The sequence below is a fragment of the Microchirus variegatus genome (genome assembly GCF_963457635.1).
Source record: "Microchirus variegatus genome assembly, chromosome: 3".
NCBI classification, from domain to species: domain Eukaryota; kingdom Metazoa; phylum Chordata; class Actinopteri; order Pleuronectiformes; family Soleidae; genus Microchirus; species Microchirus variegatus.
This window is the reverse complement of record NC_139804.1, coordinates 18378465-18396698: the sequence shown is the minus strand read 5'-3', so window position 1 is coordinate 18396698 and position 18234 is coordinate 18378465. Positions and strand designations below refer to the sequence as shown.

Sequence of the window (18234 nt, the reverse complement as noted above, 5' to 3'; positions counted from 1 at the left end):
GACTTCCATTCTTTTGGACAGTCTTAACAAAACATTAACCATAACCAATTCCTCTCTAACCCTAACTTTCACCTTACTACAATGCCCTAAACTTAATCAGTTCCTAAGGAATGAGGATCTGCCTCTTTCTGGACCAGGTTTTGGTCTCCATGAGGATGACTAGTCCTGACAAGGTCCTAAAGGGTTTAACAAATACAACCACACACACAGAGGTCTAACCCTAATAACACATTTTATAAGAAGGTTAGAAGTACAAATAATCACACAGACATGCACATATTAGTGTCATAGGTCTATTTTTGGTTTTAGGACTTTTATCCTATAACCATAATGTGTGGTAACCTTTGACCCAACACTAACCCTAGTCTAACCCCATAGGCTTAACAACTGACCACACACACACACACACCCACACATACACACACACACCGCTGTGACTTTAGTGCTGCCACTCAGGAATGTAGGTCTTGGTTTTGTGGAGCAAGCAGCAACAGGTCTCGCTCCTGCATGAGACTTTGAGGAGGATACAGCAGAGAGACAAAAGCCTCACATCAGGACAGAGACACAGTCGGCGTTTCGTGGGCAGAAAAACACACTGAAGAGAGACAGTTGAGTTGACAGTGCGCTGTGCAGCAGTGTCCTGCTCCGTCACGCTCACACTGACAGGATAGAGTGTGCAGTGAAGAGCCACTCTTTGCCATGGAGCCACTGTTCTTGCTGGACAACTGGAGGAAGGTAATCTTCACCTGTAGAGACAACAAAGGAGACTGTCCTTTGTCTTTCCTCCTCTGGTCCACATCAGAAGTACACATGGAATTCTTCAACGTGTGTTTGCTGGAGGCTGTCTCAGCTGAGTATCATTTCATAATCTGTCAGCAGAGTAAATATGATGATACTGCAGTAGTGTTTTTGTTATCCTGAGGGAAGAGCACATCACAATCACAGTTTCCATCTTCACTGCAGCAGCATTGAAGGCGAGCAAACATCTGCGGGTGTACTCTGGTTTCCTGTGATTGCTTTAATTATGTGTTCTTTAACATTACCATTTGTTTTTTTTCCCTCTGTGCGTCTTCTGTCTCTGACTGCAGAGGTGTTTTCCTGACATAAACTGTTGTTTTTGTATCCAGAGTGCACTTATCATACACTAATATAGACATGGAATATATTTATAGCCACTCGTTTTGTGCTGACTTGACGGAAATGACTCAGCAAGTAGGGAAGAACTTGTGGGATTTTTGCACTGTGGGCGCGCGCGCGTGTGTGTGTGTATTTGTCTTTGTTACCTCTTTAGGACCTTTTCTGACAAACACTGACCTTGTTAGGACCAGAAGTCTTCATGGAGACCAAAACCTGGTCCTAATGAGGCAGCACCCCATTTATGAGCTGTTATTTAGGGTTTGACATGTTGTTTGGTCATGGTTAGTGTTAAGCATTAACTGGTTATAGTTAATCTTAAGGATATATCTGTACAAATGAATGGAAATCAGTGCAGAATCCTTAAATGGATAGCTTCACAAAACACTCCCTCTCTCTCTGAGTTTTCTCTTGTTAGGCAAGTTCTTTAGGCAAAAGCATTGACCTTGTCTGGACCAGTAGTCCTCATGGGAACCAAAACCTGGTCCTAAAGAGTCAGAACCTCATTTATGAATTATTGTTTTATGGTTTGGTCCAAGATGTGAATCTTGGTACAATTAGGTGCAATATGTAAGAATGTGGCCAAAAACAGTTACTACATTCAAATTCAAAATACGGAGGTCTTTTAGGTTTCGTTTTCTGACCTAACTGGCAACCCGTGGTTGCTCGGCAGCTGAGACTCTACTGACTACAATGATTGGTAGACGGCGGTAGGTGGCGCCACATGCCAAAACATGATTTCAAAACATAAACATGATTTGCAGTCTGCAAAATATTTTTTTAATGCAAATATTTTGTCTGTACTGTTGTTGTTGGTGAGTTCAGTTTGTTATATGAACATTATTCCTGAGTCTCTGTGACATATTAGGAGGGTTTTATGGCCAGTTGCTTTAGATGTATTACATAATGCACCTTTAAGGTTTGGCCTTAACTGGTTACAGTTAAAGTTAGGGATAAGGCTTTGGTTAGGTTGTCCTGTCCTAAGAAGGATGACTGCATAAAAATTCATTCCCACAGGTCAAAAAACATCAATTATCAAGTTGCTTTTTACTCCTGAGTCAAAGGCTTAAGCTCTGATTGGCATTAGCACAAAAATAAGACTGATGTGAACACCACTAATTTCTTTATCTGCTCATTTCTGATGCTTCTATTATTTTTTATGTCATTTTATTAGTGTCTTAAAATCACTCACTCACTGTTTGGTTTGAATGATCGACCAAAGTGAAAGATATAAAATAGTAACTATACTGTAACACTGTCTCTGAGCTTAATCGTGTTGTTTATTTTTAGTTCTGTTTCCGGCGTGTTTGTGATGTCACATTTCACACATGGGTGACGCATACAGGGGTGGAAAATAAATCCCCAGAGCAGGCAGAACAACCCCTGGCAATGGGAATGTGTTAATCACCATTTGTAGCAGGTTCACACAGCTTCAAAAATCCTGGGAATACCCGCTAATTTTAGAGTGAATGCAAAAAAAAGAGAGAGCTGAGGTCACGGATTCCCACTAAATGTGTCAAGTACCAGGAGAATTAATGCCTCTGCGTGTGTGTGTGCGCGTGCGCCTGTCACTTCCTCAGAGAGTGTTGCTAAACACTGTCTACCATCTGTTGTGTGTGTTTGTGCTGTCAGTATGAATCACACCTTGACACATTAGTGTCTTGGCTGAGCGGGGACGGGATATTCCCAGTGAATATGCATCACCTCTCTCAAGTTAAAGCAGAAGCAGTGTGATTGATTGGAGTCTCTTCCGCTTAATTCAGATGCAACAACGTATGTCCCTGCACAGATCAAGTCACCGACATGACGACATCTGTTCCTCTTTTTCATGCTTCTCATTGATAGTTGTCACACTCTTCCCCCAGGAGCTTCATGTGTCGCAGGGAGCTGAGGACAGCTCCGTGGACATGGACCGCCTGAACAGGAATATGCCAGAATGTGGACGGCAGAGCCACCAGGTGTTACAGGTGAGTGTGGTGCACACGTGTGTGTCTTATCAAAGAGGAGGGGGGCGTGAGGGGGGGGAAGATGCAGAGCGTGAAAACAAAGAGAGCAGGGATGAGAGCAGAGAAAAGCCTCTTTGTTCTCAACTTGGCAGCCCTCACAGACGAACTCTGTCATGTGTCGTCAGTGTGTCAGATATGTTGCATGTTACACACACACACACACATGCACACACGCATACACGCTCTTTTTTTCAGCGACAGTATTCATTGATGTTAAATGTCAGCACATTGGCTGCTCTGACAGATTTCTGGCTCCAGCGTCATCTGCTGATGACAAAAACAGAGTCGACCTGACACACAGAGGGTCACTTCAGTCTGCTCAGGCAACAACACGTCCTGACAGTGTGTGTCACTTTACTGTAGAGCAGGAGTTTGCAGCCAGAGTCAGTAATTAGACAGACCCACAGATTGGATGTGTCGGTCTCCACCTGCTGGGTCAGACAATCCTATCAGCCTGTGTGTGTGTGTGTGTGTGAGAGAGAGAGAGAGAGAGAGAGAGAGAGAGAGAGAGAGAGAGAGAGAGAGAGAGAGAGAGAGAGAGAGAGAAGCTAGGACAAAGAGAAAGAAGAAACATGACCTGGACCCATGCAGAGCTTCCTTCCTCCTCACTTATATTATATTGATATTACAAATATTACCCAAAAATAATTGATAAAAATGCACAACTGAAAATACGATGGACCGTTTTACAGTAAAATCTGCCCTCATATACAGTATCTTGCAGGTGAATACAATCTATCAGAATAAGCTCTTAGAAAACCTGCTGGAGGTGTAACGTTTATCCTGTGACATTTCCCATCTTTTAAAATACTGTGTTGTCCTCCAGTTGTCCACACAGATATTCGTTCCTCATTTTCTGTTTTTCAAAATTGTCTATGATAATAAAATGACTTTGAGAAAGAAAGTAAGTAATGATGCGCCTGGGACGATAACACATTTAAAAAAATTATAATTTGGCCAATAGCTGAAACTGATACCACAATTCTGTTTATTTTAATTTCCTTTTTTGACAAGGACACAAAGAAATCTTTATATAATATATATAAATATATTATAATAGCTGAACTATGCTAAAGTCGAAATGTGTAAGATATATCAACCTTTATTGATGAAGTTGCAGCCCTTACCTCAGACTTCTCTTCCAAGTGTGTTGGAGAATTTGTGCTGCTTTCAGTTAGCATCCAAACTCAAAAGATTTAGTTTGTCCATTGTGGGCTACTGTAAAACATGGTTGATTGTAAAGAAATACTATTAGTATAATTATTTATTATTATTATTTGCTGATTGGTTATTGAAAGTTGAAAAGGTAAATATTGGCCGATGTAAAGGAGATCATTTGGTCTATTCCTAAAATTAACAATAAGAAAATACATAATTCTGGGTCTAATGTACAGTATACGTCTCGAAAGCATGTGAAAGTAAAAACCTGCACTGTAAAAAAAAAAAAAAAGAAGTATATAATACAACAAATTTAAATAAGGAATGCAGTTAACAGGCCAGTGTGTAGTCTTGCATTACAGTACAGTTCAGTACTGCATGTACAGACTGACACAGAGAGGCTGTGGATGTGTGTACCACAGGGGAGCAGCAGCACACAGCGGATCATTCCCTCTCTCCTCCTCCTCCTCCTCCTCTTCTCCCATCATTCCCAGTTAGCCTCCCAGTGCCTCACGGCCAATCTCTATCTAAACAATCCTCTTTAGTGTTGACCCCACTCCAACGACAGCACCACCGCGATCAGATAATCCTATTAGGACACACACGACCAGCTAACCCGCCGAGAGGCTGAGTCAACGATTGTGTATAGACTGTGTGAATAAGAAGAAATGAACTGGGACATAAAGGCGCAGCTGGTTTTTAAATATAAGCATGTGCCAGTGAGAAACTGCCATTTTTAAATGTTTTCAGGCAGTGCTTTTCAAGTGAAAAAAAGACTGTGTCTGACAAATCTGATGATGTCAAACCAAACGGCTGTTTAATGAATTACATCACTGGAATTCCAGTGAGGCTCAGTCACTGATGATGCGTCTCAGTGTTAAATCATTAACCAGGATGAAAAGTCTCTCAGTTTTTGTGTTATGTGTAGAGTCTCAGCAGAGACATTCATGCGTTAAATTACACACATTAAATTATTACAACAATAGAAATGTCACAAGTATATGCTTTGCATATGCATTAGGAACCAGCATGAGACAGGGAAGATCGCTCACTCACTAGTGGGTTACATGAAAAAAACATTTTAGGCAGTCAACAAAAGAATCACCCCATAAGCATATGTCTGCATTAATCTAGGATAACTTAATCACTTTATCTCACCATTAGACAGACTTTGTCAACTGGAAACCAATGAGTTCAAACTGCTCATGCACTCACACCAAAGTTCATATAGAAAATCAGTGTTTTTCGCTCTCAGGGACACAGGAGCTTCTGGTCGAGTGCTGCATTGTTTGGGCAGTTTTGGTCACTTAGGTAAATCTGAAAGAAGGATTTCAAACTCATAACTGAAGTCATAAAATAACGCATGAACTTACTGATGGAGGCAGCAGGGAACAAGTCCTGCGTGCCATGATGTGAAATCATCGATTTTCTCCATGGTATTTGGTGTAGGAGAGTGAGCAACAGACAAACGAGATAAAACGGTGAACATTATCTAAAAATATCTTTGACTTAAGCAGGCTTACGTTTTATGAGGTGAGCCTGTAAAATGAGCTTGTAGCCATTTACGCCTCCATGTCTCAAGCTGGTTTCCTGAAGTAAGCGGAGTGCACAGCATACAGTCACGTCATACAACAACACTTCAAAAACCTGAACGACACATTTAAAGATCCCTCACAACTAACTGAATCAAAATACTCAAACAGGAGACGTGCGGTCTGTGGCTGATGGTCTTAATCAATTCACAGGCCATTTTAACAAGTAACAGGAGAGTAATTATGTAAAAAGTTAAATAGTAAGTGGATTCTTTTAAACTGCCTCAGTTTCAGAGTTCCATTACTGTGAGTTTATGGATGTAATAAGAGACGTACAGTAGTTTATGTCCATCATGTGAAAGCACATGATAAAACTGCAGAGACGGGGGGGGACAGAAAAACACAACAGTAACATGCATTCAGCTGCATGTACAGTATGTTGGGGAATAGTTTAACACAGAGAGGATAACTTGAAAGGCTCCATCGCTGCACTCGTCACAAGCTCGCCGAATACCCCGCAGGAGCTTCATGTTTCTTAATTGCAGAGTACAGTTGCTATGGCGACGTCCCTTCCCCCTCGCTGAGCTGATAGCACATGGTGGCTTGGTTCAGGGGATGACACACACACACACACACACACACACACACACACACACACACACACACACACACACACACACACACACACACAACACACACACACACACACACACACACACACACACACACACACACACACACACACACACACACACACACACACACACACAGATGCACTGTATGTAAACAGGCAGCTATGGAAATGTCCCTCCTCTTTCCTCAGAGCAGAGGACGAGGACACTCTGTGAATCTCATGTATCCCTGAAGTCAGTGCTCCACACAAAGACAAAGCCTCATTTCTCTTTTTTTTTTTTTCAGTTTTTTTTTCATTTGGTCATGCTGAGCTAATTAGTTCAGCTAATGGACAGGAAACGATTGCCCATTGGGTCCCATTCATTCCTGGCGAGCCATTTATAGTCCACACAACTGTGCAAGTGGAGTCGTAGGAAGTGGCCTCGTTAGGTTCCGACGTGCAGATGCTCAGATTACAGTCTGTCAGGCTGTGAGTGACAGTGTCTTTGTGGAGACTTTTCCCACTCACACACATCAACTGCTTATTTTACTGCACCTGTGGCTATAAATTAGTGACAGGTGGGTTTAAAATGAACATATTCTGGTATAAACGTACTCTGGTTAGCTGGTTTTATTTGACCATTTTCCTATTGTATTATTTGTTAATTTACGTTCCCACATTCTTACATATGGCGCCTTTAAATGTAATGTGTAATGGTTTTTATTCCACACATTCAAATTCTGTCTCACCTGGAGTGAAAAGACGCTACTTTTAAGGTTTAACTTGATCGTTTGCTTACAGAAGGTTTGTTTTAATCATTTATTAACAAATAGTGTAATATAACTGGCTGTCTTTTACAGTAAAATTGGGGCAAAGGGGAAGATAAATCATCTAAAATTCTACAGGAATTGTACTGACCAATCTTATTTAACAAAATACATTCAATCAGGATGTACAATTGATTTTTCTGTGACCTTTCTTTCCCTTTGCAGAGCACCCCTCTGGATTTGATTGAGACTGGAAAAGGGCTTAAGTTCCAGGCAGAGCGCCCCCACCTGGTCAGCCTGGGTAGCGGACGCTTGAGCACTGCCATCACCCTGCTGCCTCTGCCTGAGGGTGAGACGGCTGCTGCTACACAGACACAACAGTTCACTCCAGAGACACGCTCATGCAACATCTGACGCCTGTGCTACAAAATACGCACAGTCGTCACTGTTGTATTGTATTAATCAAACACTGAGCCGTTGATTGACGCTGGCTTTATTTCTCTGGACAGATCCGTGTCCTTGTTTCATGCAAACGCGTGTTGTAGTTTTACTTATTTAGCCACAGTGTCCTCTTACCGTTATTGTTAGTCCAGTGGAGAGAAGCCAGGGGAAAACCTGAGCTGCCTTCAGTTAGCATTGTGCACCTTTAACGGACAGCAGCCTCTGGAACATGCACACATATTGTGACATTGCTTTTTTGGCTCTCAGGTTACAAACAGGCTTAAAATGGACAATGTCAACACCATTCATGGGAGATATTGTCTAAGTTAATGTTGCTTAAAGGTGCATTATGTAATAAATCTAAAGCAACTGGCCATAAAATCCTGAGCTCAATTGAACTAAGAAAGGAACGAAAGATGATCCCAGTCAGTTCGTTCACTCACTTTCAAACTAATCATTCATGACCGACACAACACTACCAACAACAACAGTGCAGCCAAAATATTTGCATAAAAAAAAATTTTTTTTTGCAGACTGCAAATCATGTTTATGTTTTGAAATCATGTTTTGGCATGTGGCGCCACCTACCGCCGTCTACCAATCATTGCAGTCAGTAGAGTCTCAGCTGCCGAACAACCACGGGTTGCCAGTTATGTCAGAAAACGAAACATACAAGCTCGGTATTTTGAATTTGTGAAATGTGGTAACTGTTTTTGGCCACATTCTTACATATGGCACCTTTAAGTAATTTTGGATACTAAAGATCCTGTAGGCTAGAAAATAAATAGATAAATAAATACATTTCCTCCGCCGGTAATTAAATGCTAATATTTTGGTATCCCATCTCTCTGTCCTGAGTCTCTCCCACCACATCAGCACAGTAAGACAGACTTGGTTCCCATTTGACAGATAACCCGAATCTTTCAAAATCTGAAAGGCCCTGCCCACATTGACCTGCATTGTCTTTTAGACTCATTTTCACTTTTTAAAGGTTGTTTTGCAATGTCGACAACCGAAGAAGCCTGTAGATGCAGCTGCTTTTTCAAACAGCGTCCCTCCTCTCTGGACTGTCCTGTCAATGAGTCTCAGGGGCTGTCCACACTGAAATGGCATTTTAGGGAACCTGAAACCTTTTTGAAAAACGCCTCCCAGAGTGGGAAAATCCCAAAATGCCGGCCTCGCTTTTCCGTGTAGACAGCGAATACACTCCTTCATATTCCCACCTCTCTTGCACTGTCATTCATTGTCTTATGTTTGGATATTGTTTGACAGTGTTTCTGCCTGTGTGTGCAACTCTCTTCCTGCAGTAGATACAGTTAGATGCATCATACATGTACGGCAGAATTGTGCATTTCCTTCTCATAAAATATTTAGGTTTAAGTCAGAAAGTTGCTACATTTGTTGCTAGAATTTTTTTTTTACAGTTCTGGCATTATGTACTAGCGTTTTGAGTCATTTTGGGGGGTTCCGTGTGGACGGAGATATTTCCTGAAACAATGTTGTGTTTACGGGAACTTTTGGAATACGGCAAAAAAAAAAGATTGTTTCGTGCCGTTTCCGTGTGGGTGTGGCCTCAGAGTCACATATAGGCGATCACCATAGGCGACGATTCCTCAAGGCTGCACACAGTCTATAGGTCTAGAAATATTGTTCTCCCATTCAGATCACTTAAATTAACTTTGCACTGAAATGTTGTTATGGAATTATCGATAGATAGTGACCAAAACTGTTGCATACCCCAGCTTTAATTATTATGATGTGTTTGGTATGTGTATGTGAAGGTTTACAGAGCATATTACTATGCTTTTTTCTTTTAATTTATATACAAATTTGACATTACCATTGCCATTGTATATACATGTACATATATATGTATATGTAACTAAATGTATGCAATTCACATTGTATGTGTAATTACTGAATGTACATGCCAGTTTTATCTACTAAAACATACTAATCAGTGTTTAAAAGTCGTGGGATCTGGATAGTTTCTGAAATCACTCCAGTCTAAGTGAAAACAGGATTAGATTAACAGATTAAGTCCTCTTCCTCCCCTCAGGTCGGACCACTCTGGGTCATGGTCCTGTGGACATCAACATCCAGGGTGCAGGAGTAGCTGCCCAGCACTGCTACATAGAGAACAGGTCAGGGGTCATCACGCTGCATCCCTGTGGTAACCCCTGCGCCGTAGATGGACTCCAGGTCACACAGCCCCTCCGCCTGTCACAAGGTAGCAGTCAACTCAAACCGTTCTCTATAAATCACTCTGCTGATATGAAGAGTTTCTGGTTTTATGCTTTGAGTATTACTTTTCTTGATGTGCTGTGTGCAACCAAACCATCGGAGACATACTATGGATTAGTATGGACATAGTATGGATTTCCATTTTCTCCACTGTAGAAGAAACATTACAGGAAACCACTGACCATACATTGTGATTTCACCTGCGTGCCAGAGTGTATGTATACATCCTTACTAAGCCATAGATCAATCCATTGGCTCTGTGCCTGGTCAATGAAAACGATGCTCAAGAGCCAGCAGGTCTGCTCAGTATAAAACGCACAGTGTGTGCTTTTAAATAGGCATCGATTGAAGAACCGCCAGAGATTTCTGTGTTAATGAGTTAACAGAGTGAGCTCTGCTGTGCTCAGGCATTCGGATATCGAGGGAAACCAGAGGAAGAGAGTGAGATATATTGATTTAAAATCTGCTGTGGCGCTTGGTGGATCTTAATGTGTGGAGATTTTAGCTAAATGTTCCTGTGGATTCCACATTTTAAATATAAAGGATTGTTTATGTGAGTAGCCTTTTCTGACTGTAAACTTCTCACTCTGTGACACCAAGGTCAACAAATATGGATATATGTGTTTTTAAATCACAAGGACATAGAAGCTGCTGGTTTGTTATCACTTAGGTACTTCTGAACAAGGAGATTTAAAACTTCTCCCTGATGGAATAACACATTTAAACATATTGTTGGAGGCAGCAGTGGATCGACAACTTGTGTATCTTTACAACATTATTTCTAACTGATAAATAGCCTGAAATATATTAATACGTGTAATATGTCGTCATACATCAGAAAAGGTTTGCATATTATGACAGTTTGACAGGAGAGAGTTTTCCATCATTAACAAATCAGAGGGGAAGTTACAACTGTAGAAACCGTATCTGTTTTACTTAAGTCATAAAAACTCAGAAGTTTACCTCAGAGCCCCTGAGAGAGGGATGGATGTGAGTGTGTAGACCTGAAGTGAGTTCAAAGTACAACTCATTATTACTCACTGTCTGTACAGGAAGTGAAATTCCCTCTCTGTGGATGTGTCATCACACACTGTAGTGTTTTGTTGTTGTTGCTCATGTTCGGAAAGGAGCAGTGAGAAGAATATAATTCTTATTTATGTCTGTCCCTAACTTAAACTCAAAGAATCTTCGATAGTCTGTTACTTACTCCTGGTGGCTGCATCGTTGACCCTACATCTGTGTGGCACATTGAAATTATTGCAACACATGTGTAAGATGCAATACTCACATGGACAGTAGGGGCAGTACAGAGACAGAATAACAATTTTAATGATCATGTTGACAGTAATACTTCTAAACATTTTTACGTGACATATCACGATATACATCATTATATAATAAATATACATAACTATGTATGTTGAAGTGTTGATGGCATGACGTGACCTGGGGGCAACAGTGTGTCACCTCCACAGCCTGGCCTACAAGAGCACAGGGTTTGTTACAAGACTGGTGGAGGCGATTAAAGCCTTGTTTATGCTTGCGCGTGAGTTGTTTATGCTCAACGTGTTGTTCGTTGCAGAATTCGCCTCAACAGCAGGGGGGCGTACAACCAAAATATTCAGTGAATAAGCAGGAAGTCAAGTGTGCTGTCGGATAAACGTCATTATCCAACATGGCGACACGCACTGTATCTCTATACGACTTTAGCAGAGTTGTTACAAAGTGTATTTTACTGTTTAGTGGTGCCTTTCTATCAATAAGTGAGACAGAACACGCGCCATAAACACACAAAATTAACGACAGTAGAGATGGCGTAAGTAAAGTACGCTGCTTAGTAAGAGTAGTAAACCAACTTTCACAAAGCGATCCCTCAAAAACCATCGTCTTTTTGTAACGTTGTAACAATCACTCGGCACACTACAGCGACCATAAACCTAGGTGTGGCCCTAAAAACTCACCACTGTGTTGTCAGCTCTCTCTCTCTCTCTTGTCTCATCTGTGACTTGTAAGAAATTCCCACACGTACACATTGCCCTGTCTCTAATATTGGTAGGGAAAATTTGGCTTTCTCCAAATATTCGTCCATACGCAAACCTTCGCCTTTGCTGGCCTATAGGTAAACCAGCTCCAAGGACATGGAGGTTGCTGGTCTACTCCTGTCTCATTTGGGAATGTTGTATTCCTTCAGCAAATCTGTAAAAGGATTTTATACACTGAAGTCACAAAGGAGCACAATTTAAGTTGTTGATGTAGGCAGCAATGGACTAACCACTCCTGTGACCTGGAAATGTTTTCTCTGTGCTCTCTGGTCTGAGGAAGAGACCAGTTTACAACAGTGATGTGAAGTGACAAAACACTAATACAGAATTGACAGAGGCTGAAGAAGAGGAAAATATCATTTATTTTATTTTCAAGGGTATCAAACACAAATTTAGTTTTCAGAGACATACCTTAGAATAATTCAAGGAACCCTGCATTGCTATTATTACCCTATAATATAGGTCATTTAGAAATGCATGATTTTTGGCTAAACAGCAAATGTCTGTGGCCTTACAATGAAATAGTAATAGCACAAACATGAACTGATAATTGCTTTCTATATGTTCTCTGCACACAGTCTCCAGTTTGCAGCATGACTGTCATGTGTGTAGTCCGTCAGTGTGTCCGCTCTGTCTTTTGCTATTTCAACCTGGTCTCTGGCTCGGTAACCTGAGAGGCGACAGCGTGCTATTTATACTGCCCCTTCTACCCCAGACAGATCCGACTTTGGCCCCAGAGGGGGTTTCAGGTTGAGGCATCAGTGTGAGGGTAAAGCAGAGTTCACTCACTGTCAGGCTCCTCCTGTATACAGTCTGAGTCTGTGTGTATGATTTAGTGTTAATGTAGGCTGATACAAATGAAAGCAGGAAGCACATCAGACGTTCCTGCTCACGTGCCACTCCCATTAAGTGATACATTATCACATCACGTCCATCATAGTCAAGAAGACACTGATGTGTGTCATAGGTAAATCTGTCTGCTTCCTGTGTGTCTTCACCTGGTAGATGAATAGTTTATAGGCCTCACGTCGGCTTTACAGTTTATATAAAAATCAAGCTACAACAAGTTGGTATTGTTACAAAATGAAAAATGTGTTCAGCATGTGTTTGGTGGTAATCCTGCAGGATTTACAATATATATCAGAGGAGCCGCTGGAGGGGAAATCCCAGCAGTGAAAGGGCATGAACAAACTAAAGCCAGCGGTGATTCAGCTTGTTAGGAAGCACACAAGAGCAAAGGTGTGCTCACACATAAATATCAGCATTAATTTAGGGGAAGAAGAAGAAAAGCTAGGTGCTGGATCAACATCTAACATTCCACTGGCAATGAAAGATCTTGGATACATAATAAAGTAGGGAACATTTAGTTTAAAGCAACTCATTCATGGTAGAGTTTGGAAAATGTGAATGGTTACCAGGCAGGAAGATTATAAATATACTGAGTTGCATTATGGGAAATGTATGATCCATGCATGTTATTTGGTGTGTATCTGCGCCATTACCCCGTTTATGAAGCCCTAAAGTTTTGAAACAAACAGTTCCACCACTGCTGAGAATGTTGTGATTTGTTGTATTCTCGGGCTCTGCAAGCGGTCCGAAAGAGCCTGGTCGTTACTTAAGGATCCCATCTGCAGATCCTCCTGCTCCGGGCAATAGTCTGGGCACATCCGGTTGCGTACATTGAACCGCAGAAGAAGAAGAACAACGTCTGTTGTGGAGGTGTTTCACTTGCAACAGTGTTTTCTGACTCTGTGTCTGACTCCGCGTCAAAGTCATAAAAGGGACCGCGGCGGGGAGTCGTGACAAAGCTATTTTTAAACACTGTTAAAACAATGTTTTGATAATGAGTAGCAGTGCATCCACCATTCCAGAGGGGGGAGCTGCGCTTCTGAGAGCTGGTGTGCTAATTACGTAACTTCCAGGTACCTGGCCAATCACAACACAGTTCTGTCTTCTGTCAGGGGGTGAGATTTCGGTCTGAAACAGCGCGGCTGACGAGAGCTTCAGTGAGGAGAGATTTCTATCGGCTCGTTTGCAGCAACTAGGAGGTTTTTGACCATAAAAACAAGTTAATGTATGTAAGTACATAACTAACATATATAATGTGCAATAGGACCACTCTATGGTAGCTTTAAAGAAATCCATTTTTCAAATCAAATTGTGACTTATTATTAGTCTTCTCCCTTTAATATCACCACTGGCTGTCTCACAGTTACATTTCTAATAATAATAATAAAACGAAACTATCACTTTGATGTGTGTTGCCTCTGTAGGAGTGATTAAAAAGAAAATATAACAGTAGTATTATATCATCTGTGAGACTTCAGACAATGATCTGATGCCGCTCACAACATTTACTGCAGATGCTAATGTGTTTCCAGGGAACTCTTATCACAAATGTTTCCTTTAATGTGTGTTTTTATGGCTCACTGCAGGCTAAATAATGTCTGGCAGCACGCACGGCTTCACCTTTGTTCTTTAGCAATAAAGTCAAATATGAGAAAGAGAGGGAGGGAGGGAGAGCTTGGCATGCTCGCTCACTCTTTTGTGCTGTCAAATTTAAATCAGTTTTATTGACAATGGCAGATAACCATGAATGTTTCCAAAGCATAACAGACTGAACTGATCACTAAATCCATAAAAGCTTATTGATCACAAAACATCATTAGAATCAGTTCATTAAAAAGGTTTATTCACAGAACCGCTCATTACTTCAGGTTAGCATGCATGACTGGAGCACAGACTCCATCTGACACAGTCACTGAACTGAAATACGGCTGAACAGGATTGTGATTCGGTTCCTGATCGCCGGCTCTCAGCACTAAATACACCAGACTGCTCTGTTAAATACTGAGATTTTAGAAACGATCTACAGTTCCGCATTGTTCACTTTGATTCTAATGTCTATCACGCTCATGACTCTTCCAGTGACAACACTCTCTGACCAATTAGTCTGTTAATGCACATTTTAGTATTAGCTCAGCTCCAACACCAGGTGCCAGGTACTATCACTAAAGGAAAACGGAGTTGAGCCATAACTGTTTTAAACTGGAACAGAATTTACAAAACAGACAAGATGTTCTCTTAAAGAATACCTCAAACTAGCAATCGGGACCAATAATTCATCAGGAAAATATTTACTGATGTTATAAATCAATTGAGAAGCACATTTGTTTTGCAAACAGTGGAGTTGCCCCCTGGTGGCTATTTGATATTCATAAGTCCTCAATTCCTATAGTTCCCTTGGTGAAGTCAATAAGGAGGTGAGTTGATTTTTTCATTAGCATGTGGGTTATTATGTGAGGAATTGTAATAATTGACCTCCACCAAGAAGGTATATGTTTTCACTAGAGTTAGTTAGTTTGTCTGTCCGTTTGTCTGTGAGCAACATAACTCGAAGTCGTGGACGGATTTGAATGACATTTTCAGTCCGCAATGGGACCAGGAACAAATAATTACATTTTGGGTGTGATCCATAGAGGCTATCACTATTTTAATTGCTATTTTGTGGGGGACTGAGCTGTCTTGGCAGATGTCTGTGCTCTCCGAGTGCTTTTCTACTTGAAATCTGTTTCTGTTCACTAAGGCCAAACAGAGGCAGAATAAAGACATCAAAAATAAAAGTTGCACACTGCAGCTTTAATTTTAAAGCAGTTGTGTTGTGTTGTGTTATAGTCTTTCTATGGCAAACATTTATTTAGTTTTATGGGAAAAAAAACAACTCTCAGTCAGTTCATCCTGTCACAGAAGTTGGTGTGTTTCACAGAGGTGGAAAGTAACGAAATACATTTACTCAAGTTACTGCATTGAATACTTTTTTAGTGTATTTTGTATTTTTAAGTACAATTTAAAATCAGGATTTTGTATTTTACTTGAGTATGTATTGCCGCGCAAAGTAACCAAGTAACTTTTACTTAAAGTACATTTCAAATGAACTATTTTTTACTTCTACTTGAGTAATATTTCATCAAAGTATTGGTACTTTTTCTTGAGTACAATATTTTCGTACTTTTTCCACCTCTGGTGTTTCAGCGGCAGCTCTCTCTTCATAAACCCCCACCCAACCACTCCACCTCTCTCACTCTCTCTCCCTCCCTCCCTCCCCTTAGTTCTGACTCAGGATCAGATCAGGATCTCCACCTTCTTTCATCCTCCTGCTCCTCCTCCTCTCTGGTTTCTCTCTCTCTCTCTCTCTCTCTCTCTCTCTCTCTCTCTCTCTCTCTCTCTCTCTCTCTCTCTCTCTCTCTCTCTCTCTCTGACAGCAGTGAGAGGTGACTGTGAGCCAGCTGTTTCCTCCACAGAAGCCCCGGGAATCAGTCAGACAGCGAGTCAGTCAGTGAGGCAGGCAATCAGACAGACAGACAGACAGACAGACACAGCAGCGTCTTCACTTTGTGTGAATAGCGGGACAACGAGACAATGGACACAGATCACACCGACTGTAAAGTCCCGCACTGGTTTGAATGAAGTGGAATATACCAAGGCATCCGCGGATGGAGTCGTGTTGTAACAAGTGGCCCAGCGGACAGCTCTCTTTGTGAATATATTAGTGAGTGTGCGCTTCTGTGGATTATCATAACAAAAGCGCGTCTCGGGACAAAAACCCTCATAAACGCTGCCGCTGTTCCATTATAAGACGCAGAAACGAGGGGAAAAAAACCCCACCACACGTGGTTTATTTAAAGGAGTCGAGGCGATGAAAACAGCGGAAAGGGAGATAACTTTCATTCACAGGAGTTAAAGTAAGTCGTTTCTGTGTTTACTCGCTCTTCTGTTTGTCACTGTGTGTTCGCTTTGGGCGAATAATGCGAGGATTGTACTTTTTTAAACCTGTGGTTGACTGAAGCGAAACTGCGGACAAGACCCAGCGCTTGGTTCCTGTGGGTCACTTCGTGTGACTCCCAGACGTTTCTCTCTCGTCAGTGTAGTAAATACATACTGTATTTACCCACTTTTAATGTGTCCCTGTCACTGTGCAAGCCTTTACCAAACCCGCTTTGAACATCCTTATAAAAAGTATTGTTACATTTCATATTTGGCAAAACTGCGCATATACCAGAACGTAATTTACGTTTTGGAATTAAATACCACATTATCTCCAGTTCGGCATGTATCTAACAAACATTACTTGCCCAGCTTATAAATAATTAACTATATTTAACACTCACTTGGTCACGGCAACGTCTGACTCACTTGGGTGTTGGTAAGCTGTGTTGACAAATCACGAAAGTTTCGATTCTGTTAAGTTTAAGTTCTGATTCGGGTTTTTTTTAATGCCGAGTTCCCTCCAAGCTTGGATTTGACAAGAATCACATGTTTGATCCGTACTTGCATCAACAGGATTTGTCTGCATGCAAGAAAAGGAAAATATTAAGAGTGTCTTTTACAATGGAGTTTGGTTTTTGTCATTCCACACATGCACCATGTACACCTGCTCCAACTTTGCTGTCTCCTACCACCCAGTTCCTAGCAGCTCCATGTGAGATCTCTATATAGATTACAAACATACAAGTCTGTCAGATCTGTAGCCTCCTCCTCCCCCTGCCTTCCACTCTGGCATAACCAGACTCTAATGTGTCTGTCTACTGTTACATAGCTATGTTGCCACTGTGACCTAATCAGGGCTGGTACCTGGAATAGAAGAGAGCTTTCCTTTTGTGCATTCTGCTTCACCAGAAGCCTCTAGGTCACTGGGTTCTGCTCATATTAGCCAGTTTAAACCTCTGGGAACCTATTGCTGATCTTACGACACACACGCACACACATGCACACATATAGTCTCTCTTTCTCTGCTTTAAAATATGGTCAATCTGCTGTCTCTGCTGCTGCACTGTCTTAATATCTGTCATTTGTGACACATTGTGTTGACCCCATTGTCAGGAGAGGATGTTGAAACGCTCACCAGGTTGTGCAGATGTGATGTAGGCTCCCAGCAGGCCCACAGCGCAGGTCAGACATGTGCAAGGAAGACAGATGATGAGGGCATTACAGTGCAGCGAGAGCAAGCAACACTGGCAACAGCTGGTGTGCATACGCTGGGTCAGTGTGTGTGTGTGTGTGTTCCTGCATGTTTTTTTTTCCTTCACAGTCTTTGAACGCACATCCTCTGAATACACCAAGGTCAAGGCAGTGGGTGGTTAAATACTACAAATACAACAGTGCCTTTGATAAGACCAGGGTTGTGTCCACACCAGAGGTCTATGTCATGAAATCTTTACAGTTCCCAATAAGTTTCCCTCCAAATGGTTCATGGAAATGTATTCATAGGAAGAGGTTTCATCCATTCTGGAAAAGACC

The 18234-nt window shown here is 41.5% G+C and overlaps 1 protein-coding gene across 1 annotated transcript in view; it reads left to right on the top strand.

Moving 5' to 3' along the window:
- Positions 1-699: 699 nt before the first annotated feature.
- phldb1b (pleckstrin homology-like domain, family B, member 1b) overlaps positions 700-18234 on the top strand; it is a gene marked incomplete at its 5' end in the record, with an annotated part of 93219 nt that continues 75684 nt past the window's right edge. Inside the window, 4 exon segments of the mRNA XM_083886212.1 lie at positions 700-735; positions 3000-3101; positions 7436-7559; positions 9711-9881. Of these exon segments, the coding sequence (XP_083742338.1) occupies positions 700-735; positions 3000-3101; positions 7436-7559; positions 9711-9881 (433 nt within the window).